Here is a 22,001-nt window from a genome sequence, read left to right on the forward strand (position 1 = left end):
AGACCAGGCTGGCCTCGAACTCACAGAGATCTGCCTGCCTCTGCCTCCTGAGTGCTGGGATTAAGGTGTGCACCACCACCGCCCAGCTGTAAATTACTTTTTATCGGGTCAGAGAGATGGCTCGGGGTAAAGGTGCCACCAATCCCAACAACCTGAGTTCAGTCCTTAGAACTTCCACAGGGTGGAAGCAGAGAACCAACTCCTACAAGTTGTCCTCTGTGTGTGGCATGCACCCTGCCCTCCGCCCACCCCTTGCACATGCACACACAGATGCCCACGTAAAGTAAAGCAACATTTTTAAAAACTACTTCTCATGGTGCTGGGAAGATGGCTTAGTGGGTAAAGTAGTTGCCGTGCAAGTGTAAGGATCCGAGTTCAGATCCCCGGTCCCCACATACAAGCCAGGTGAGGGAGCTCAAGTCTGTAATCCCAACACCGCCACACCCAGATGTGAGGGAGAGACGGGGTAAGGATGACACCTGATGGTGTGCTCTGATCCCCACTTGTGCACTGTGGCATGCACACATCTGCACTCCACAAATTATGTGGGTGCAAAGCCAGGCAAGGTGGCATAGCTCTTGAGAAGCTGAAACAGGCAGATCTCTGTGGTTCACAGCCAGCCTGATCTACGTGTGAGTTCCAGGCCAGCCAGGGCTACACAATGGGACCTTATCTCCCAAACCAAAAGTCAGTCACTTGGGGTAGTGCATGTCTATAATCTCAGCACCCAGAAGGCCACAACAGGAGGATTGCTGTAAATTCAAGAGCAGCCAGGGCTAGCTATATAGTCAATTCAAGGCTAATGTGGGCTATGTAGCAAGACCCTGTTTACAGTTAATAATAACAACAACAACAACAATGTCAACAATAATGGGTACTGTTACTGTCACCCTTAGTTAGGAAAGTGAATTTCCAAAGTGTTAAGAACCCCAATCTGAAGTCTAGTCCAGTGGCCCTGTCTGTGCCTGTACTAATAGCTAGCTCCACTGCTGCCCGGTCATGGGAGGCCAGAGAGGGTGTCAGATCCCCCAAACTATCGTTAGAGGTGGTTGTGAGCCACCATGTGGATGCTGGGACCCACACCCGCTCCTCTGCAAGAAGAGCCCTGTTCTCTTAGCCACTGAGCCATCTCTTGAGCCCCACCCACCTTGTTCTGTTTTTGTTCTGAGTTTTTATTACTTTTCTTGGAGGTGGGGGTGAAGGGTGCAGTGTGGTGTGGAGGTCAGAGGGCAACTTGTGGAAACTGGTTCTCTCCTGCCACCGCATTGGTTCTGGAGACCAAACTCAGGTTGTCGCCCGGGCTTAGGGGTGAGCACCTTTCCCACTGTGCTACCTCACTGGCCCGGGGTTGCTTTTGTTTCTAGAAGGTGTCTTGATACATTGTCCAGGCTGACCTTGAACTCCTGGGGTTTGGGGGTCCTCCAACCTTAGCTTCCTCAACAGCTGGGACTACAAGTATGTATCCCATACCTATGCTCAGCCACCCTTAGGAGGTAAGGCAAACTAGGAAGGCGGGTGGGGGACATTTAGAGATCTTCTGTGAGGCTCAGTCCACCTCTGCAGAAAGCCCTGAATGCGGTCCAGTGGCCAGCAGGACTAGAAGGGCGGGGAGGGACAGGGTTAAGGTGGCCCTGGCCATTTCCCTGCATTTGCCTTTGGAGAACTTCTGTTTTGAATCCTGACCCGGCAGCTGGGCCCAACCCCCTACCGTAACAGTGAGGGCGTTGGGCTGTGTGAAGAACAGGTCGCCTCCTTTGAAGTCATCATTGAGGTAGAGGAGTCCACTGGAAAGTAGAGAAGACAGGAGGCAGTGAGACCCCCCTCCCCAACCCAGACCCAGGCCTGGCAATACAGACAGCCTTTGGGCCTTGTGTGCCTACCTCCCAGTCCCTGGAGAGGCTACCCACCTATAGTCTCGATAGGTGTAGGCTGGGGGCTCCCGCCAGCATTCACCAGTGTCGGGATCCAGGACACAGTTGTCCGCATGCACTGGGTGACTCAGGTCCATGCGCTGCTCTTGTTCACCTAGGATGTAAATGGATCCAGTGAATAAATCAGGGTCCCCACCATGGCCCCAGGGCCCATGCCTGTAGCTCCTGGGGTGAAGCTCCCTGCCCCCAGTTAGGCCAGCAGGGGACTGCCGTGAAGACTAGAGCCATACAGATGGGCTTCCCTGATGGTTACCTTCGATGGCACTTCGGCACACCAGGTGGGTGAAGGAAAGATGCAGTGGCCTTTCCGGAGAGAAGTAAGCCTGGGTCAAGGTCCGCACTCGCTCACTCGCCTCCAGAAGCAACTTAGCACCTGGCCTGCCCACTGTCCCAGCCCGGGCCAGCTGCAGGCGGGGAGAGAGGCCGGGGAAGGCAGGCCTAACATCAGCCCCGTGTGTCTGACACCACTCTCCTATGTGGGTCTACTGTCTGTCCAGTAGCCCACACTCCTCCTTCAGCAACTCTATGGCACACCAGGGCCTCAGGTCTCAGAATACACCCTTTCTCCATGATGGACCGAGAAGAAATAATCTAGGTCCCCAGAGAATTCCTCCACAAAAGCCCAGGCCTCGGTATCCAGCCTCCGGACACAGCCCTGCTTCTCAAGTACTGGGCATCAGACCGGGCCTCCTCTTACCTGAGCAGCCTTGAGCACTGTGAGCCCCTCAAAGCGTTCATGAGGACTGTGGGGTGAGCGGCGGCCACGATAGCCAGACCTGGCCCCAGCCTCAGCTGCATCCTAAAGGAGAAAGGGTTTATAGAGCGAGTCATTCCTGGCATACCTCACTGCCACATGGCTCCAAGGCTCTCCTTCAGGCCTTCTCAGTCCTGGGGCTGACTAGGAACTTCCAGAAATCCCCTGTGACTTTTTCCTGACCTGTGGCCCTTTCCCAGAGAATGTCACTTGTCCTGGTTTTCTGGATTGTCACTCTCAAAGAAGTTCTGGAAAGCTACTTACCAAGGGGACTATGTGGGCATTGCCCTGGAGAGCATCCCACAGTGGGGAGAGGGGGTCTTGAGATAGTAAGAGTGGCTGAAGAGAGGGGGGGCCTGGGGCAGGAAGTACTGGGTTACCCTGCAATGGGGAGACGGGAGTCTTTCTGCAGCAGGGCCCAACAGGAAGTCTGACAGGCCAGTTCTGGCATGAAGCTTGAGGTACCCAGACAGCACTGACCTCATCCCATTGATGGGCTCCATGACTCCACGGCCTCTGAGGCCGGATCCCTACTACCCGACTGCCTCCCGTGACTCATGTCTCCTGGGGTCTCCCCAGGTTTGGATGTCTATCCACGGGATTTTTTTTTCTTTTCAGACAGGGTATCATTCTCTAGCCAAGACTGGCCTGGAAGTCAATGTGTGGCCTTCTGGCCTCAAGTTCGCAGCCGTCTCCCTGCCCCAACTTCCCAAGCGCTGGGATCATGGGAGGGAATCAACTGCCACGCCCTGCAGACGTTCATCTTGCAGCCGACTTGTTGAATCTGTATGAGTGCCGCTCCCTTGTTACCCTGACATACGAACCTCACCCCTATGAGTCCACCTAGTCACCCAAGCCGTCTAGCTCCCACCTCTACCTCCTCTTCCTCTTTTGCAGTGCTGGGATCAAACCTCGGGGCTAGCCCATGCTAAGCAGTCTCCACCACGGGGCTGGCTATACACCGAACTATAGGTTTATATACACTGGCTGTTAGCTTTTTTAGGTGGTGTCTCATGTAGCCCAGGATGGCCTTAAACTTGATATGCTGCTGAGGACAGTGCTGAATTCCTGATCCTCCTGCCTCATCCTCCTAGGTGCTGGTTACAGACCTGTGCCACTATACCTGGTTTATGAGGTGCTAGAGACCAAACCCAGGGATTTGTGTGTGTTAGGCAAGCCCTCTACCAAATCAGCTACCTCCTCAGCCCCTAGGATTTATGTTTTAAGATAACAAATAGGTTGGGGATTTAGCTCAGTGGTAGAGCACTTGCCTAGCAAGCACAAGGCCCTGGGTTCGATCCTCAGCTCAAATAAATAAATAAATAAATAAATAAATAAATAAATAAATAAATAAATGAATGCCTGGCCTTAGCTTGGCTTGTTTCTTAAAAAAAAAAGGGGGGGGCTGGAAAGATGGCTCAGAGGTTAAGAGCACCGACTGCTCTTCCAGGGGTCCTGAGTTCAATTCCCAGCACCCACATGGTGGCTCACAACCATTTGTAATGAGATCTGGCGCCCTCTTCTATATACGTAACAAATCTTTTTAAAAAATTTTAAAAAAAGATAACAATTAAATAGAAAAAAATCCAGATGGTGATAAGTGATATGAAAATTAAAACAGGGTTGCAATTTTATGAGTGCTCATCCACAGCTCCTTAACGAGGCAACATCTAAATTAAAACCAAATGTTGCAGTGATACCACTTGAATGTGTGAAATGGAAACATGCAAAGGTCCTGAGGCCACACTAAGTTAAGGAACGGAAAGACGTCTCGAGATTACCCCTGGTGTGGTCTTCTCATTATCTTCTGCAAACTTATCTTTTTCAAACTTTTATTCCCCAGTACTCCTTGTCTCTCTCATCTGTTCCCCTCTCTTGGTTCCCTGGAGCCTCTCCTCATTCCCTTGAATACAGCCAGAAGCTAAGGCCACAGCACTAAGATTATTCGTTTCCTCTACCATTGTCTTCTAAAAACTGCCACTAGAGGGGGCACCTGAGTCCACAGGATGGCGCTCTGGGATTGTCTGCACTCACTCGGAAGTGAACGCCGAAATCCACCGCAGCTGTCCACCATCTGCCAACAAAGCTGAGGCTCGGGAGGAAGAGAAGGCCTTCTCCACGATAGCCATCACTCTCGGCTCTCTCCCTCTCCCCTCTTGATAACAGACCGCAGAGTACCGGCAACTGCGTCCTGAGCGCTTTCCTCATTCTCCTAAAGGCTTCACAATATACTAATGTATTCACGCCTCGGGACACCACTAAGATAGAAACGCGGTAAATGCCACTTTACAGATGGGAAACCAACTCACAGACATTTAAATAAACAGGTAACTACTGGATTGGCTCCACACCTTTAACCCATCTTTTCCTGCAGTTCACGGAAAGCACCCCCCCCCCCCCCGCTTTTTTTAAAAGTTTTTGTTATCCTTTTTTATGTGTATGGATGTTTTGCCTGCATGTAGATCTTGGTTTCAGATCACCTGGAGCTGGAATTACAGATGGTTGTGAGCTACCATGTGGTAGGAATTGAACCCTGGTCCTCTGGGAGAGTTGTCAGTGCTTCTAGCCATCTCATAGAGCCTTCTCTCTAGCCCCTCCTTCTTCCTTTCTGCCTTCTCTCTCCTCCGCTTTCTCCTCCCCTTGGATCTCTTTATGTTGCTCAGGCTGGCTTCAAACTCCCCAGCCCAAGCAATCCTCCTGCCTTAGCCTTCCCGGTAGCTAGGACGACAACAAACGGGTAAGGCTGGCATGTGCGACACCGACACCCACCGTGGACGTGACGACCCCGCCCCCCAGCACTGCAAACTACAGCAAGAGCGGTGTAGGACTGAACTGGAGTATCAGCCCTCCATCAGCTGCCAAGGCCTCTGCATTGTTAGTGTACACACTTCCTTGCAGAACTTAGACCTGCTCTAACCATGCCTCCACCTTGGTTTCCCTCCCTCCACATGTCTCTAAAGGGCAGTCTTTGCTCGTCCACCTTCCCCTAGCATCTAGCCATTTCTAGTCCACAGCAGGTACTCCAGGAATACGTAATGAATGAGTCCAAGTCTGGAGTGAAGCATCATGAGAGCCTCAGCATGTGAGCATGGGTCACTCATCCCAGACTAGGAGAGGATGAAATGCCCGGGAAAGGACGCCTGCCGCCATCTGAACTGTCAGGGAACCAAGAAACCTTCTGTGTATAGACACCAACATCTCTGCTCTTCCATTCTGTCTTTTCTTCCTAGTCTTTGTAAAGCACATCTGCCCTGGCCAGATGTGGTGGCATACACCTGCAAGGCTGTCATTTCCAGCACTTAAGGTTTAGGTGGGGTGCTGATAGGAGGATCCTGAATTTAAGGCCAGCCTGGGCAACGCAGCAAGACCCTGTCTCAAATAAGAGCACTCACGCTATCTGCATCAGCTAAGTTATGAAGGAAAGGAAGCAGAGGAATATGGCTCCTGCAGTGCACGCTGGACCATTTGGGAGCTCTGGAAGCTGCTGTGGTCCTCTGGGGGCATTAGCAGTCCAGGGTCCATCCATACTCACAGATCTAGCAAATGATACTCATGGGGACAGAAAGCCCCAGCCTTTTAGATAGTAGCTTTTGGATGGCAGCTCCCAAAACAGATGAGGGGTTGAAGTGAACGGGTAGGAGACGAGGTCTTAGGAGACCTTATTAAGAACAATTTAGACATTTGTCCTGAATGTGGTCACCTGAAGCAGAAACATGTCTTCTGTGGCTATTGCTCTGAGAAAGTGCTCCAGGAGACTATAAATAAGGAATCAAGAAGGGGGAGCCAGGTGTGGTCGAACAGGCCTTTAATCCCAGCACTCAGGAGGTAGAGGCAGGTGGACTCTGAATTCAAGGCCAGCCTGGTCTACACAGTGAGACTCTGTCTCAAAATGGAAGAAAGAAGAGAACCATTTTTGTTTTGTTTTGTTTTTTTTGTTTGAGACAGGGTTTCTGTGTGTAGTCCTGGCTGTCCTGGAACTCGCTCTGTAGACCAGGCTGGCCTCTAACTCACAGAGATCTGCCTGCTTCTGCCTCCCCAGCTGCTGGGATTAAAGTTGTGTGCCCCCACTGTCTGGCCAAAGGGAACTGTTTTATTTTTAATTTTTTTTGTTTTGTTTTATCCCTTTATTTTATTGATTAGGGAACTTTTTTTTTCCTTTCCGAGACAGGGTTTCTCTGTGTTGCTTTGCGCCTTTCCTGGAACTCACTCTGTAGACCAGGCTGGCCTTGAATTTGCAGAGACCTGCCTGCTTCTGCCTCCTGAGTTCTGGAATTAAAGTCGTGTGCCACCACCACCCAGCTTAAGGAACCATTTTAAAGCTCCTTCTACAGACACTGTCCACAGGAGAGACACCCTCAGAACAGGATCAGGGCAAAAGTATTGTTAATGACACTGGAAGAGGCCACCCTGGTTCACCCAGAACCGACAGTAAAAATGTTATGAAAGGACAACTCCATAGTAAGACAACCTCTAAAATCAGGAGGAGCCTTTGTCTTTATGCCATGCCTGTTTTCACACTATCAATATAGATTAAAATAGACTTTGTTAGCAATTAACTTTAGATGAGGTAATATGAAGAGAATATCCTGAATAAACGCATCATGTTTATGCAAAAAAATAATAAATAAAAAGAGGAAAAAGAGCCAGGCGGTGGTGGCCTTTACTCCCAGCACTCGGGAGGCAGAGGCAGGTGGATCTCTGTGAATTTGAGCCCAGTCTGGTCTCCAAAGCGAGTTCCAGGAAAGGGGCAAAGCTACACAGAGAAACCCTGTCTCAAAAGACCAAAAACAAAAAACAAAAAACAAAAAAAAAAACCACCTTGATGGGGCTGGAGAGATGGCTCAGTGGTTAAGAGCACTGACTGCTCTTCCAGAGGACTGGGGTTCAATTCCCACCACCCACATGGCAGTTCACAACTGTTTGTAATTCCAGTTCCAGGGGACCCAACATCCATGGCAAAACACCAACACACATAAAGATAAATAAATTTAAAAAGAGAGAGAGAGAGGAGGCGGCAGATAGAACACTGGGCGGACATAGGCCAAGAGCAAAGGAATAGGTGGCTGAACCACACACCATCGTACCTTGGCCAACTGCAGTAGAACCCCACACTCAGCTGGAGTCAATAGTCCATCCAACACAGCTCGCTCCGACCCATTCAGCTGCTGGGCATCCTGGGTGAGGGTTACACCCTCCAGGAGAAGGACATCTACGAGGGGAAGAGTGGGGTCAAAGGTCACTGGGGCTCACCTGAAGGGCAGCAGTTGGCAGATTCCAGGCCCTCACTTCTGCCCCCTGATCTTCCCCCCTCCTGCGTCCCCCACTTCCACCTCTTGTCCCCCAATTCCACACATACTAAGGAACTCACCCTTCCAGTAAGTCATGGACTTCGGCTGTGGAGGCTCATGGTCCCAGGGCCTCTTCTCTTGATCCTCTCTCAGGGGTGAGAGACATACTCAGGGGATGGTGCAGACCCATCCTCCACCTCCCCGCATGGGCCAAGTGGCCCCCACCACGGGCCACCACCTACCTGAGCTTCTCTCTCAGCGCCTCAGGGATGAGCGTTGCTGGGGTCCAAGAATCCTGTGACAGTCAAGAACAGCGCCATCACCCTCTGTCTAGCTCCTGGGATTCCTGACTTTAATCGATGTTAAGGCCTTCCAGCTTCCAGAGGAAGGCAAAGTGGGGCAGGCCAGTGCCGGGGCGACCTCACACACGACAGCCTCGAGTTACAGACCCGACTGTAATAAACTGTGACTTCCATCATCACACTTACTGTTTGCCAGGCGCTAAAAGCTTTATACTTGCAGTGAGATTCTGTAGCTTAGAGCTTGCAATAGTTGGTAAATTCTAATGGAATGAATGGTGGTTCTGACGTGCTCACTTTCCAGGTGAGGGTTCGGAGACAGCAAGGTCGAATCGTAGGGTCCGCTTGACACAGCTTGTGAGTGACAGAATAGGACTTAAACTAGCTTTACAGCCCTCACTTTATCCAGAAGCTCTCTGTGAGTGATCTGACCCCCAGGAGACATTAGACAACGTCTGGAAACTATTGATCTCATGACTTAAGGGCTATCAGTGTATTATTGACACCTAGGAAAAGGTCAGGACAGCAGCTGAAGACCCATCAAAGCTGAGGAGGACAGCTCCATTCCCTCCTTCAACAAAGAACTATCGAGTCCAAAATACCTTTCCTCCCTTCCTTCCTTCCTTCCTTCCTTCCTTCCTTCCTTCCTTCCTTCCTTCTTTCTTTTCTTTCTTTCTTTCTCTTTCTGCAATGCTTTTTTTTTTTCTTTTTTGCAATGCTACATAGAACTAGAACCCTGTGCATGTATGTGTGCTAGGGAAGCACTCATCACTAAGTCATCCAAGTCCTCAAAAAGTCAATTGAAAACCACTGCGTTATGCTAAGTCCCGGCTTCATAATGCTGGCACTGGAATTGGTCCTCATAACTAAGGGAGGGGAATGGAGTCAGCAGCAGTGAGGCTTTCTGCACTGTTTTGTCAGATGGCAGAGCTTCAACAGGACTGTGAAACGTGTGTGACCTTCACGATTGACGGGTAAAGAAACTGGGTAAGGAAACAGGTAACCAGAGGGTATTTGCTGAGAGCCTGATTTTTTTAGAACTTTATTAGGAAGGGAAGGCGGGGGAGGGAGATAGAAGAGCCAGGCCTGGAGAGAGAGAAAGATTGTGGGGTGGGGGGAGAGGGGAGCAGAGCAGAGCAGGAGAGCCTGATTCTTAGCCATGCATGATCCCACGGCTGTTTTAACTGTAGCCACACTGTGCAGGTCCCTGGGAACCTGGGATGCCGGAGTTCTGTACGTCTGCGGCTGTGGGCACGTAGGCACTGCTGCTGACCACAGCGGCATATGAATGCCCAGCATCACTGTGCCTCACCCTTGTGAGAAGAGCACAACTCCTTACCGGGTCCTGGAAGCTGGTGCCCAGGTGCTCCATGGCATAATAGAGTTGTCTCTTCTCCCCGAGGGATCGAAGAACAAAGCGCTGGATGTCCTGGGCAGGGCAGAGACAGGAGAATGGAGATAAAGGAGAAGGGAAGGGAAAGCTGGGGGAGAACAGGGCAGCCCTGGGTTCTAGGGCACAGTTGCAAGCTCTTGAGATCCATCACCAAGCCGGATGCTGCAATGGGTCGACCTTCAGAGTGTCTGGGCTCAAAGTAAGAATGGACATGAGCTGAGCGGTGGTGGCTCACACCTTTAATCCCAGCACTCGGGAGGCAGAGTCAGGTGGATCTCTGTGAGTTCGAGGCCAGCCTGGTCTACAGAGCGAGATCCAGGACAGGCACCAAAACTACACAGAGAAACCCTGTCTCAAAAAAGCCAAAGAGAGAGAGAGAGAGAGAGAGAGAGAGAGAGAGAGAGAGAGAGAGAGAAAGGAAGGAAGGAAGGAAGGAAGGAAGGAAGGAAGGAAGGAAGAAAGAAAGAAAGAAAGAAAGAAAGAAAGAAAGAAAGAAAGAAAGAAAGGTGGACGTGAGAGACTTTGTATGTGCATGGGCTTGTGCATGCACTCACTCACTCTCATACACGTTTATGCACACAGACAGGCAGATAAAAGATTAAGGGGGCCGGGCGGTGGTGGTGCATGCCTTTAATCCCAGCACTCGGGAGGCAGAGTCAGGTGGATCTCTGTGAGTTCGAGGCCAAGTGAGTTCCAGGAAAGGTGCAAAGCTACACAGAGAAACCCTGTCTCGGGAAAAAAAAAAGAGAGAGAGAGAGAGAAAAAAAAGTTTAAGGGGAAAGAATAGTGCGGGGATAGAATCCCAGGATGAATACAGTCTGATGTTTGGGGGCACAGAGCTGAGGCAAAGGTCAGACTAGACTTGGATATCCCTTCAGTGCCTAAAGAGCTTGGGTAAGAAGCCAGAATGAGCTGAGTGTGGTCTTGTACACTTTAATCCCAGCACTCAGGAGGCAGAGGCAGGCAGATCACTGTGAGCTCCAGGCCAGCCTGGTCTATGTAGAGTTCCACACAAGCCAGAGCTACACATTGAGACCCTATTTCAAAAAAATAAATAAAATATAAATAAATAAATAAATAAATAAATAAATAAATAAATAAATAAATAAATAAATTTGGGTTGGAGAGAGGGCTCAACAGTTAAGAACACTTGTTGATCTTGCAGAGGACCCAGGTTCAGTTCTTAGCACCCACCCGGCGGTTCAGAACCATCCTAACTCCATTCCAGCGATTTCCATCCCATCCCATGTCCTCTTTCTCATTGTTGTTTGTTTTGAGACAAGGTCTCACTCTGTAGACCAGGCTGGCCCTGAACTCAGAGATCTGCTAGCCTCTAACTTCCGAGTTGCTGGGATTAAAGAGTTGCTGAGATTAAAAGTGTGGGCCACCACACTCATCCCCATGCTCTCTTCTGACCTATAGCACACACATACAATAAAGTAAAACAATATAAACAAATAAATCAAATAAACAATGAAGCCAGAATGGAGTAGAGAACCCAGCCCACTCTTGGGTGTTTGGCTTGCTCCAGGCCCTACCGATCAGATCAGTGAGTGTGGGCAAGGGATTACCTCTCGTGGTCCCGGGCCGGGTCTTGGCTCTCCCAACTGAGTTTGGTACTGATTCAGAGCCTTTTTGGCAGCCTCATCCTCTGGGTAGAAGAGCAGGACACTCAGGGCATTTTCCATGGCCTTAGACACATTCCCCACTGGAGATGGGGGAAGGTGGGGAGGGGACAGCAACAATCAGGACAGAACAAAGAAAGCTGCCGGTCACCTGGAAAGGCCACCAGCTCCCAGAAGCCCCAAGGCATCCTTAAACATACCTTTCAACAGCAGAGCTCAAAGAAGAGGAAGAGGGGAGGAAATAAAGGAAATAAAGGCAGGTGAGAAGCAACAAGGGCTGAAGGACCCAGCGCCCCATCTGAGCTTTGCACAGTGGTGTCAAAGGACCCCATCCTGAAGCGTTGGTCCCCAGGGGCCCTGACAGTGGAACTATCAGTGCAGAGTCAGGTGGGGAAAAGGAGGGACAGACGGGCTTCAGAATGGCAGCAGAGACACATCTTCCCTCCAGGGTCCACCCTTCCCAAGCTGACCCTGAGCATAGGCCTCATGCAGTCCCCTCAGCTGGCTGGGAAGGAAGTCAGGGACAGGGAAGCTGCGACCAGGACGGGTGGCTGCATCTGCCACACAGTGCTGCCGGCACAGCAGAACCCGGATCCAGTGTCCTGCAGAGAAGGCAAACGAGCCGTGGGTTGTGCATGGTCCTCCCCGGCATCCGTGCTCTCCCACAGCACACAGTCCAGCCCCTCATCTGTCGTGGAATATTATTTTAGATGTGCTACATTTGTTTCTGCTGGGGAACATTTGTTTAATGATGCAAAGATGTGTTGCATTCTTTTATGTTGCATTTGTTTAACTCTGTGAAGCTGTGTTCCTTTGCCTGCCTAAAACACTTGATTGGTCTAATAAAGAGCTGAATGGCCAATAGCAAGGCAGGAGAAAGGACAGGAGGGGCTGCCAGGCAGGGAGAATAAACAGGAGAAAAGGAGGGATGAGGAAGCAAGAGATTTAGGAGCAAGAGAAGGAGGAGGACTCCAGGGGTCAGCCACCCAGTTACACAGCAAACCATGGAGTAAGAAGGAAAGAAAAGATATAGAAATAAGCCGGGTGGTGGTGGTGCAAGTCTTTAATCCCAGCACTCGGGAGGTAGAGCCAGGCAGATCTCTGTGAGTTCAAGGCCAGCCTGGTCTGCAGAGCAAGAGCCAGGACAGATACCAAAGCTACACAGAGAAACCCTGTCTCGAAAAACAAACAAGCAAACAAACAAAAAATATACAGAAATAAGAGAGGTAAAAGCCCAGAGGTAAAAGGTAGACAGGATGATTTAAGTTAAGAAAAGCTGGCTAGAAACAAGCCAAGCTAAGGCCAGGCATTCATAAGAAATAATAAGCCTCCATGTGTGATTTACTTGGGAGCGGGGTGGCGGGCCCCCAAAAGAGCTAAAGAGCAAAAGAGTAAAAACAACCAACTACACTCACCTGCAATGGCTTCATACAGGCCCCCCTGGCTCCCTTCCTCCTCCTCCTCCTCTCCAGCCCCCTGTTGTTCCTCAGGCCCCTCACAGCCGGCTCGGCAGCTCTCCATATGGGCCAGGCTCCCTTGGAGGGCCTCCTCTAGCTTGGGCAGTGCCAGGGCTGCCTCCTGCTGCCCCAGTAGCTCCAGGCCAGTGTCATAGGCTGCCTGTGGGGAAAGGGAGCAAGGTCAAGGTCGGTGTGTGTGTGGGGTGTCAAACAAGATTGGGAGGTCAAAGGGCATGGTGGCATATGCTTTTAATCCTAGCCCAAGGAGGCAGAGACAATTGGATCTCATTGACTTTGAGGCCAGCCTGGTAGACAATAGTGAGTTCCAGGACAGCCAAGGGCTACACAGTGAGACCCTGTTTCAAAAAGAAAGATAGGCCAGGCAAAAGTGGTAGCACAGGCCTTTAATCTCAGCCCTCTGGAGGCAGAGGCAGGCGGATCTCTGTGAGTTCGAATGTGAGTTTGAGGCCAGTCTGGTCTACAGAACAAGTTCCAGCACAGCCAAGGTAACACAGAAACTCTGTCTCAAAAAAAAATAAAAATAAAAAAAACAAAACCGAGAGAGAGAGAGAGAGAGAGAGAGAGAGAGAGAGAGAGAGAGAGAGAAAGGGAGAGAGAAAGGGAGATGGAAAAGGAATGGGCTTATTTGGAGCATGAAATGCCTGTCCTGCTGCATGGACCTGAGGAAGAACGATGTGTCCTCAGAACATTAGAACAGCACACACTTTAGTGGCCACAGAGGAAGCTGACACCCAGGGCGAGACAGCCACTGAGCAACAGTACCCAGACCTCCTGATGCTCAAGCTGCACAGGGCTGGAGATGGCAGCAGCCAGCCAGTCCTGAGAGGCTCACCCAGTACAGGGGCGTCTCCAGATCCTGGAAGCTCTGGGGTCGGATCCCAGACATTCTTCTGTACTTAGCCATGTCTTCCCGCATCTGCAAGTGGGTTGGGTTTGCCACAAAGAAGGTGTGTGCTGCAGAGGCTGCCAGGCCCAGCTTCTTCAGCTGAGGAGCCAAAGGGATGAGATGTCAGAGCCCGGAGGTGTAGGGGGACGGGGTTCAGACCAATGTCCCTTCACCAGCCTCCTCCAGAGCCTTATGGAAGCCCAGCCTAGCAGAACTGTCCCAACTAGAAAGCACCAAATCCCTTGGAAGCCAGAATGTTGGGGTTCCCAGGACTCTGGTACAGAAAGAAAGGAGGTTTGAAAGCTTTGGAGTGGGTGGGCCATGGGCAGAGGACCTCAGGGTCTCAGTTTGGGAGACAATGAAGTGAATGGCTGAACTAGATGGGGCAGCAGGCAAGACCTTGAGTGACTAGAATCTGCAGGCCTCTAGGACCCTGAGCTGAGGTGTGTGTAACTAGAGGCCCGCCCTCCTCCAGCCACGTAGGCATTAGCTACCATTAGCAGTCTCCTGCCACAGAGCCAGATTTCAGCCTCAGTGGCGCTTCCTCCTCCAAACCTAGCCTCCCTCATTCAGCCTTTCCGAAGCTCGGTCCTGCCCCAAGAGAAGACTCACACTCCAACTCCCACTCCTGAACATAACGTACACACACACTTCCTGTCCTGGGGCTGGTTTGGGCCCCTCACCCTCTGTTTTTCATACCTAGGAAGAGGCTGCGTTCACTCACCGAGACCCGCTAAAATAAAACTGCGGAGCCCTCCCTCCATGTTCGATCTACTCCCACTCCTCTTCATTGCAGCTTCACGCCCTACTCTCTTTTGGCCCTCCCTCCGCGACCATCACAAGTCCTGGCCGCCCTTTTGATGGTACCCACTCAAATGTTATCCCGTTATCCGCGCCCCCAGGACTCCAGCCCTGAGTCCGGGCGCTGAGCATCCTGCCCTCTCCTGGTTAGCTCCAAGCAAGACAGCCACCCGTCTTGGGGTAGCACCCTCGCTGGCTCCGGCACCTGGTAGTAGGCCCTCTGCAGGTAGTTGTAAGGCTCCCGTCGGCGGAAGGCATCCCGCAGCGCGCTCCCCACTCGGAGTCTCGCCGTACCCCCCGGGCCCAGCCTGCGTGCCGCGCACTGGGTCAGGCACTCGGCGCGGCGGAGCGTGGCGCGCAGGAGCAGCGGCTCCCAGGCCCCGGGCCCCGAGGCAGGCTGCGGGTCGCCGACGAGCTGGGCGGGGAGCGCGGCGTCGGACTCGGCGGCACAGCTCGCCCCGCAGTCCAGCCGCGCGCGGCCCAGCGCCGTCCGGCTCCGCAGCGCCTCTCGCAGCAGCGCCACCGCGGACGCCCAAGCCCCGGCGGAGTAGGCTCGCAGCCCGTCCGCGTAGAGCAAGTCGGGAGCCTGGGGAGGCGCCCCCGGCCATAACGAGACCAGGCCCGGGGGCTCGGAAGGCTCGGGGGAGCCCGGGGGAGGCAGCAGCAGCAGCAGCAGCAGCAACCTCAGGAGCCGCAGCATGGTGCCCAAAGCACCAGGCCCACTTCCGAAGGGAAATGCGGAGCCGGGAGGGAGGAAGAGGAAGGGGGGGGGGGCAAGGGGAGGAGAAGGAAAGAAAGATGGAGAGGAGAAGGAGAGGAAAAGATGAGTAAGTGAAGCCAAAGAAGCCTGCTGGGCTTAGACCTGCCGCAGGGAAAACCAAACTGGGACCGAGCGAGAATCCCGAGGATACGTGGGGCTAGTGTGGGTTAGAAAGGGAAATGGAGAAAGGAGGGTGAGAGGGGGGGATCTGGGACGCCTGTGGTGTGGCGGTAATTTCGTTCCCGTCTATCCTGGGGTCCTGGAAAAGGACTGTGGACGCCCCTCACGCGTTTATCTACCCACGCTCCTGCCAACCCACCGGGCTGGAGAATGATCTTTGGAAAGCAGCGTGGCAGAGGGCGCCTCCGGGCTTGGGACTCCGATTCTGACCCCAAAACTTTTCACCCAGAAAGTGAGCACGCGGGAGCACTCAGTGGAGTTGATGACTGAACAGTTACACTTATTTGAACAAATATCCTTCCCATTTCAAACTAACACACTCAGGTGTCCAGTGCCCCACCCCAGCATCATATGCCCCAAGCCTGTCTGCATGTTGGACGGGTTCTTCCGGTACCTCTTTCCCTGCCCTTTCTCCATCTTGTCCCCTCTGAGGCCCTCTCCTTCCCCCAAGCCACCGACCATACCCTTCGCCGCCACCGCAGACGCTGGAGACCAGGGTTTCGATGGCAATACTTCAACCTTTAATATGTTTTGCTAGGGGTAAAGATGGGTGAGTAGGGTGTCTGGTCACTTGGATGGGAGAGAGCCGGGGCTCTAGAATCCAGATCTAGCGCCCATCTCCCTGGAGGCAGCTGCCATAGGCTCAGGGCCGGAATGAGGAGTCCTCACCCGCGCCCCCTCCTCTGAGTTAAGCAGGCCCATGTGGCCTCACAGGGTCAGCTGGGGGAAGATGGGGTTGCCTGGGCCCCAGGGTCTTCCCCAAGCCCTTGAATTCCCCTCGCTCCCGGTCAGAGAACAGCGTCTCCCTGCACTTAGCCCCAAAGGAAGTCCAACAGCTCTGCTATCAGGAGACCCAAGGGAGAGGCGTCGAGGCGAAAAACCCAGTGGCCTGGGCCTACGAGGAGAGGGTCCCGGTGAGGCCGTTGGAGAAGGCAGAGGTGTCTCATCGATGAAGGTGGTGATCTCCTCCCGGAAGAAGCCAGGACCTCGTGGGGGTCCCCCACCTGACCCCAGAACCCCACTTTCTAGGAACTGGCGAAGGCTGGCTAAGCCCCCGCCTTCGGCCTCTTCCTCACCCTCCTCATCCTCCAGCCTGTGTCTCTGTCCCAGGTATTCGGGAGGGCCCCCAAGGGCTCGGCTCTGGGCTGGGAGGATCCGGATGTCATCGGAAGATGACCATTTGTGCAGGAAGGAGCCTGGTGCCCGAGGAGTGGAGAAGATGTTGGTCTCATCGTGGGACAATCGGCGGGACAGGGGGACCTGGGAAGAGGAGCGGGTGAGACCTGGAGGTACTGCAGAGACTAAGGCAGAGGCGGCAGAAAGCCGAGTGGGGTCTGGTCTCTGCAAACGGCGTCATTCTCTTCCGTTTCTTCAAAGCATTTACTCTAGTAGGTAACCCTGGTTCTGAGAGGCCTGAGGGGGCCATTCTTTCCCTCATCTTTCCTTCATTTGCCCCCTCGGGTGCCCTGCAGTCCAGAGCCAGGGGGCCAGAAGAGAGGGGGACCCTTCTCCCCATACCTGTAAATAGTGTACTCTCTCAAGAGGCGGAAATAGCATGTGCCGGCCAGGCAGCAGTTTGACCTGGGTGGGGTCCCGACCCCCTGACCCTGTGGCCCCATTAGCATCAAAACGAATCTTGCACACTCGGCCGTCAGTGTAGTCGTCACAGGCTCCATCTAGGAGAGAGAAGCAGCAGAGTGGTTACAGGCAGAGACCACCCACCCTCTCTCCACCCCCTTCCCAAGGTCCAGGAGGAACCTTTGGTTCCCATTAGCCTGTAAGTCCAGGAGGGAATGGCTAGCTTTGGTACAGTCACTGAGTCCCTGGTCCTTCACACAGACTTGTTCTTTTCCAATTGTCCCAAGAGCAGGGCACCTCTTTCAGGAAGCTTAGCTTCCCTTTAATGTCAGACCTTCTTTGCATTAGGACTGAGGACCCTTTCTCTGGAGCTCTGCTTGGCATAGACCAAGCTGGGCGGTGCAGGCCGCTAGGCAGGAGCAGGGGCCTCAGTGCGGAAGGAAGCCGCCGGGCTGGGATGGCTGAGTGCACGACCAGGCTGTGCAGAGCCCGGAGTTGGCTCCAGCTCAGTCCAGCAGGGGGCACCCCAGGGCAGCACATCTCCTCAAGGAGAAGGGCGGTGGAAAGGACAGACACTAGCGGTAGCTGTCCAGGAAACCCAAGTCCCCGTCCCTCCTCTGACCGTCGTCGCCGTCGTCCTCGGACATGATAGCCACGCACTGCTCCCACACTGTGCGCACATCTGCACGGTAGCGCTCGCAGGACCAGATGAAGGAGGGCAGGAGCAGGGTCTGCGCCATGGAGCACCACAGCACGGCCAGCACCATCCATGGCGGAGCGGAGTCTGACTTCAAGGAGAAGAAGCTCACCACCTGGGGGCGGGGAGAGGGAATGACTGGTCAGGCGCGGGGGGCCCAGGGCCCCACCCAAGCCTGGAACCCACTCCTGATGCCAGAGATTAGGAAGGGAGGCGGGGTGAGTAAGAAGGGATTGAATGAGGAAAGTCAGGAAATGCTGTAGACAGAAGCCCGGAGTTGGGGAGAGACAGAGACAGAAAGAGAGGGAGGGGAGAGATCGACATTGCAAGAAAGTTAGACTAGGGGAAACCCGGGAATGGGGCCTGGCTAGCGTGGTAGGAGTGCTCAGAGACTGCACGCGCCAAAGGGGCAGCTGAGGGTCAGGCTGAACGTGAACGGAGGGGCAGGATGGAAGATGGAGCTGGAGAATAGAAATGAAGAGTGGCTGATGGAGCCGGGAGGCTGAGTAGCGGGAGCTCGAGGATGGATGATAGAGACAGGGAAACACGAATGTCGGGAGGAAAGGACAGTGAGAAGACACAGTGGAGCTTCTGCGGGGCTGACAGAGTTGGAGGGACCTCAGTCTCACCAGGATGGGCACCCCTGTGAGGGAGTCATAGAGAAAGACGATAGCGCTGACCAAGTTGGTGACCTGCAAAGATGTCTTGGCAGATTCGGAGCCATCCAGCGAGGACCGCCGCTTCCCTCGAGTGTCCTCCACCACAATGGCCGGCACCTCGAAAGCTGGTCGTGTACCCAAGCCCCCCAGCCCCCCCACTTTGGCTCCCACACTGGCCCCAGCTTTGCGGGCCTGCCGAGCCCTCCGGGGCCGGGCCCACAGTGTCTGATAGAAAGTGATGGCCACGCAGACCAACCCCATGACAATGCCCCCAAGAAGCAAGAGGCTGAAGCAGACGCCAAAGCCGAGGCCGATCTTGGAGACTATGAACTGGCAGCCTCGGGCATAGTAGCGCTCCCCGTTGTTATGCCAGCCTATGGAGGGCAGCGTGGAAAGGATGAAGCTGACCATCCAGATGCCCATGACGGCATGCAGCGCCTGCTTCTTGGCGTTGCTGAGGCGGTAGTTGACAGGCCAGCGCACCATCCACATGCGGTGGTAGGAGAGCGAGGCGACGGTGAAGCAGGTGGCCAGGGCCAGCGTGTAGTAGGTGGACACAAAGACCTTGCAGATGCTCTCGTTCCAGTCGTAGTCGGAGGAAGCCTGGCGCCGGAGCTGCACCACAGCAAAGGTGGTGAGGGGCACAGCCGCCATGAGTATGTGTGTGCCCGCCAGGAAGCAGAGCAGCAGCTCCAGGGGCTTGTGCTTCTGCTGTTTGGCTGAAATGCTAAGGATGATCCAGGCGTTGGCCAGCAGGGCCAGGAGCCCACAGGCCAGCCAGGACAAGGCGTTTGACCGGAGGGAGGCCTCTTCTGCCCCCAGCCCACCCCGAGCCATCCTATCCTCGGCCCCACCCCCACCCCCTGGAACTCCCGGGGGCGGGGGCTAGGTCTCACCCTGGAGCCCCGCTCACACACACCCCCATGCTGCCCACAGTCCTTGCCCTGCAGCCAGGCAAGCTGACCCCACGTCTCCCTTACTGTTCAGCATTGCATGACTGACTCAGCTAAGCCCCGTGGGCAGGGCAGGGCAGGGGAGAAGGCCGAGAATCAGTAGAGGTGGTGGTCCTCAGCCTCCATGTTGGGTGGGGCTTTTTCTTAGTTATCCCCGTAATTGATGGGGGAGGCAAGCTTGCTGCTTTGCCATCTATGAAGCTGGCTGGAGACCTCTGATTGCCATGCTGGGACTTCCAGGCCTCTGTCTCCAGTGAGTCTTGACCAGTCAGTGCGAAGGGGCGGAGCTCAGTCACCTAGATAAGCTGTGAGGGAAGAGGAGATGGAGGGGCAAAAATTAGGCCTGTGCTGTCCTCTAGCTCACGTGTACCCTTTCTCTAGGAACTAGAGAAATGACTGATTGTTGGGAGTCCCTGGGGTCATTCAGGGCATTCTCCTGCCGTAAATCAGATGCCTACTTACCCACACGAAGAAGACCTCCTCTACTTGCGGACTACATGGGAAAAGTCTCCATGTCTCCATCTTTTTTAGCCCTTTCTCCCTGCTTTGGAATTACAAAGTTCCTTCTTGCAATAGCCTGTGCTCAGAACTACCCAGCCCTGGTCTCTGCATCCCCAGATCTTTCTTCAGTTCCTAATGGGAGACATGTGATGTGTTCTTTCCTGGGGGCTCACATTAAATGAAGCAGGCGCCCTTCCTTCCCTGACATGCCATTTTCCTAGACCTTGCGGTCTTTGTCTCGGCCCGGCTTAACTAAGCCTGGATTTTCGCCCGCCCGCCCCTTCAGCTACCCAAGGAAGATGGAAGGAAGGAGGCTGGGACTGAAGTGGGGGGTAGCTAGGGAACCTGAGGGCGGGGAAGCCACTGACATCAGAAGCATCCAGAAATGGAAAGAGGGGGAACCAGGGAGAAGGAGGAGAGTTTGAGCAGAAGAGAAAGAGGGGAAGTGGTAGTATCTGAAAATAGAAGGGAAGGTTCAGAAACCCTTGGCGAGGAGATGGATATTGGAGGGAGGGGAGTGAGCAGGAGGATTATGGATGTAGGGAGCAGGGGACAGAGGGGCTGAGAAGAAAAGCTGGACCTTCCATAGGCTGGCTGTCATCACTAGGTAGACCTCGGGTCTCCTCCTCTGGCCCAGAGCCTCAGTTTCCCCCTGATGGGGAGGAGGAGGAGGAGGGTCCTGATCTTAGCGACACCGTTCATCGAGACCTGGGGAGTACACTAGGAAATCACGTCAGAGGCTGTAAGGACCGGCATAATGGCTTCGGGCCACCGTCCGTTTCCTGAGGAAGAACCTGAGGCTCTAGCTCCCCCCAAGAGGTCCCAGTCCAGCCCCCACCTTCGTCTCCCCCCCTAGCCCAGTACATCCTAGTTGCCATGGCAATGGACAGCCAGGGGGAGGTGTAGGGAATTGGTCCGAATGCCCCCCACTGCCCTCCCCTACAGCCTTTGGACCCCTTCCCACCCACCCTCACCCCCACCTCCACCCCCAGACCCAGTTGGCGGCTCCGAAAGAAAGAGAGAGGGAGAGTCAGAAAGGGAGGGAAGAAGAAAGACGTGAAGGACAGTGAGAAGGAGATGAAGGACAGAGGGGGAGAAGGGAAGGGAGGAGGACTAGTGGGGGCTTCCTGGCCGACAGGGGTCCCTCGCCCTTCGCCTTGATCGGGTAAGGTCAGGTGGCTCCTCCCTCCTGTCACCTAGGGTGCTCTCCGGGGCAGAAACAGCAGGTGGCTGGGGAGGAGGGGGCGGGGAAGAGGGGAGCGGAGGCAGCTGGCTGGGCGGGGTGGGGGGGGAGCCGAGACACGCGGGGGACCGGGCAGGGGTCCTCTTACCTCCGGCCGCGCTCCGCTCTGCCGGGGAGACGCACTCCCGACGAGGCTCGCCCGGGCTCCCGCCGCCTGCCGGCTCCAGCTCGCCAGCCCTCCTCCTTCGTTCGCTCCCTCCCTCCAGGCCTCCTCCCCCTCCGCAGCCGGGCCTCCCCAGCTCAGCCCGCGGCGCGCTGGTCTGCGGCCCCTCGAGGCTCCCGCCTCCCGGGGTCATCCGCCTGCGAGCCCGGGGTTAGGGAGCCGCTGGCCGGTCTTGGGGTCGGGGGTGGCGAGGGTGGGGCGGGGAAACTGGACCGCGGGGACTTAGCGGGGGAGGGGCAAGGAAGGAGCGGAGAAGGAGGGGGCGAGGAGGACGGCGGGGAGCGGGCTTCATTGGTGAAGCGCTTGGTGTCCTGCCCCCACCCCGTCCCGTTTTTTCAACACGAATGAGCCCGAAGAGGCAGCTGGTGTTGTTAGGGACTGAGGAGCTAGCTGTCAGGGGAGGAGGAAGCCTGTCCCCGTGTGTCACTGTGTGCATCTTGGGAGGGCTCTTCTTGGGTAGAGCTCAGAGGGGCACCCGAAGGCCTGCTGGAAGCTGAGGGTGCTTGTGATGCGGGCTGAGACCGCTGGTGAAGTTGGAGGTGGGTGCACGGATCAAAAAGGATGTGGGCTCTTGGCACACCTGTGTACACCTCTTTCTCCTCCCAGAACACAAGCGCACACTTACGGTGGGGGGGACACACAATCGCCACACACATTACAGTTCCTCATAGTCCCTTTCCTCTCCCATACACAGACGGCAGGAAGGCACACATAACCCCATAATCTCTAGGCTAACTACAGAGTCACACACCCGTGCTTTTGGGATGAGAAGGTGGGAAATCAACCTCTAGGGAATTTTTTCTTCTCTGGGC

The 22,001-nt window shown here is 54.3% G+C and overlaps 3 protein-coding genes across 6 annotated transcripts in view; 1 reads left to right on the plus strand and 2 right to left on the minus strand.

The window, feature by feature from the left end:
- The window catches only part of Cdca3 (cell division cycle associated 3), a 17,700-nt gene extending 14,208 nt beyond the window's left edge, over positions 1-3,492 (plus strand). For both annotated transcript variants that reach the window (XM_076567961.1, XM_042274109.2), the window contains exon 6: positions 3,304-3,492. In XM_076567961.1, coding sequence (XP_076424076.1) covers positions 3,304-3,477 — 174 coding nt within the window. In that variant the 3' untranslated portion in view covers positions 3,478-3,492. The remainder of the gene's footprint in view (positions 1-3,303) is intronic.
- The window catches only part of P3h3 (prolyl 3-hydroxylase 3), a 17,084-nt gene extending 1,752 nt beyond the window's left edge, over positions 1-15,332 (minus strand). Inside the window, exons 1-13 of the mRNA XM_076567959.1 lie at positions 14,661-15,332; positions 13,601-13,753; positions 12,706-12,907; positions 11,761-11,892; positions 11,237-11,373; positions 9,612-9,701; positions 8,216-8,268; positions 8,054-8,121; positions 7,770-7,894; positions 2,629-2,730; positions 2,185-2,335; positions 1,908-2,025; positions 1,709-1,784 (exon numbers count right to left, since the gene is read on the minus strand). Coding sequence (XP_076424074.1) covers positions 1,709-1,784; positions 1,908-2,025; positions 2,185-2,335; positions 2,629-2,730; positions 7,770-7,894; positions 8,054-8,121; positions 8,216-8,268; positions 9,612-9,701; positions 11,237-11,373; positions 11,761-11,892; positions 12,706-12,907; positions 13,601-13,753; positions 14,661-15,155 — 1,902 coding nt within the window. The 5' untranslated portion in view covers positions 15,156-15,332. The remainder of the gene's footprint in view (positions 1-1,708; positions 1,785-1,907; positions 2,026-2,184; positions 2,336-2,628; positions 2,731-7,769; positions 7,895-8,053; positions 8,122-8,215; positions 8,269-9,611; positions 9,702-11,236; positions 11,374-11,760; positions 11,893-12,705; positions 12,908-13,600; positions 13,754-14,660) is intronic.
- A 561-nt stretch (positions 15,333-15,893) lies between these two features.
- Gpr162 (G protein-coupled receptor 162) lies at positions 15,894-21,399 on the minus strand. 3 transcript variants are annotated; one of them, XM_076567960.1, is made up of 6 exons: positions 21,115-21,399; positions 20,364-20,491; positions 18,300-19,587; positions 17,596-17,785; positions 16,914-17,071; positions 15,894-16,655 (listed from the first exon to the last, which is right to left on the minus strand). In XM_076567960.1, exons 3-6 carry the CDS (start codon positions 19,164-19,166, stop codon positions 16,104-16,106), a joined length of 1,767 nt encoding a protein of 588 aa, XP_076424075.1. In that variant the 5' UTR covers positions 19,167-19,587; positions 20,364-20,491; positions 21,115-21,399; the 3' UTR covers positions 15,894-16,103. The 3 variants fall into 3 exon arrangements, with proteins under 3 accessions (XP_076424075.1, XP_042130037.1, XP_006992130.1); XM_042274103.2 differs by having other exon boundaries at positions 20,364-20,503; XM_006992068.4 differs by lacking the exon at positions 20,364-20,491.
- Positions 21,400-22,001: the final 602 nt, after the last annotated feature.

This window comes from Peromyscus maniculatus, chromosome 3 (genome assembly GCF_049852395.1).
Source record: "Peromyscus maniculatus bairdii isolate BWxNUB_F1_BW_parent chromosome 3, HU_Pman_BW_mat_3.1, whole genome shotgun sequence".
NCBI classification, from domain to species: Eukaryota; Metazoa; Chordata; class Mammalia; order Rodentia; family Cricetidae; genus Peromyscus; species Peromyscus maniculatus.

What these genes read in the sequence shown, in the direction of transcription:
- Gpr162 (XM_006992068.4), bottom strand. Translation starts at nt 19,166, where the DNA reads ATGGCTCGGGGTGGGCTGGGGGCAGAAGAGGCCTCCCTCCGGTCAAAC. An exon ending in CGAGGACGACGGCGACGACG is followed by an intron (nt 17,072 to 17,595) that starts GTCAGAGGAGGG and finishes TCTCTCTCCTAG; the next exon opens with ATGGAGCCTGTGACGACTAC. An exon ending in AGAGAGTACACTATTTACAG is followed by an intron (nt 16,656 to 16,913) that starts GTATGGGGAGAA and finishes TCCTCTTCCCAG; the next exon opens with GTCCCCCTGTCCCGCCGATT.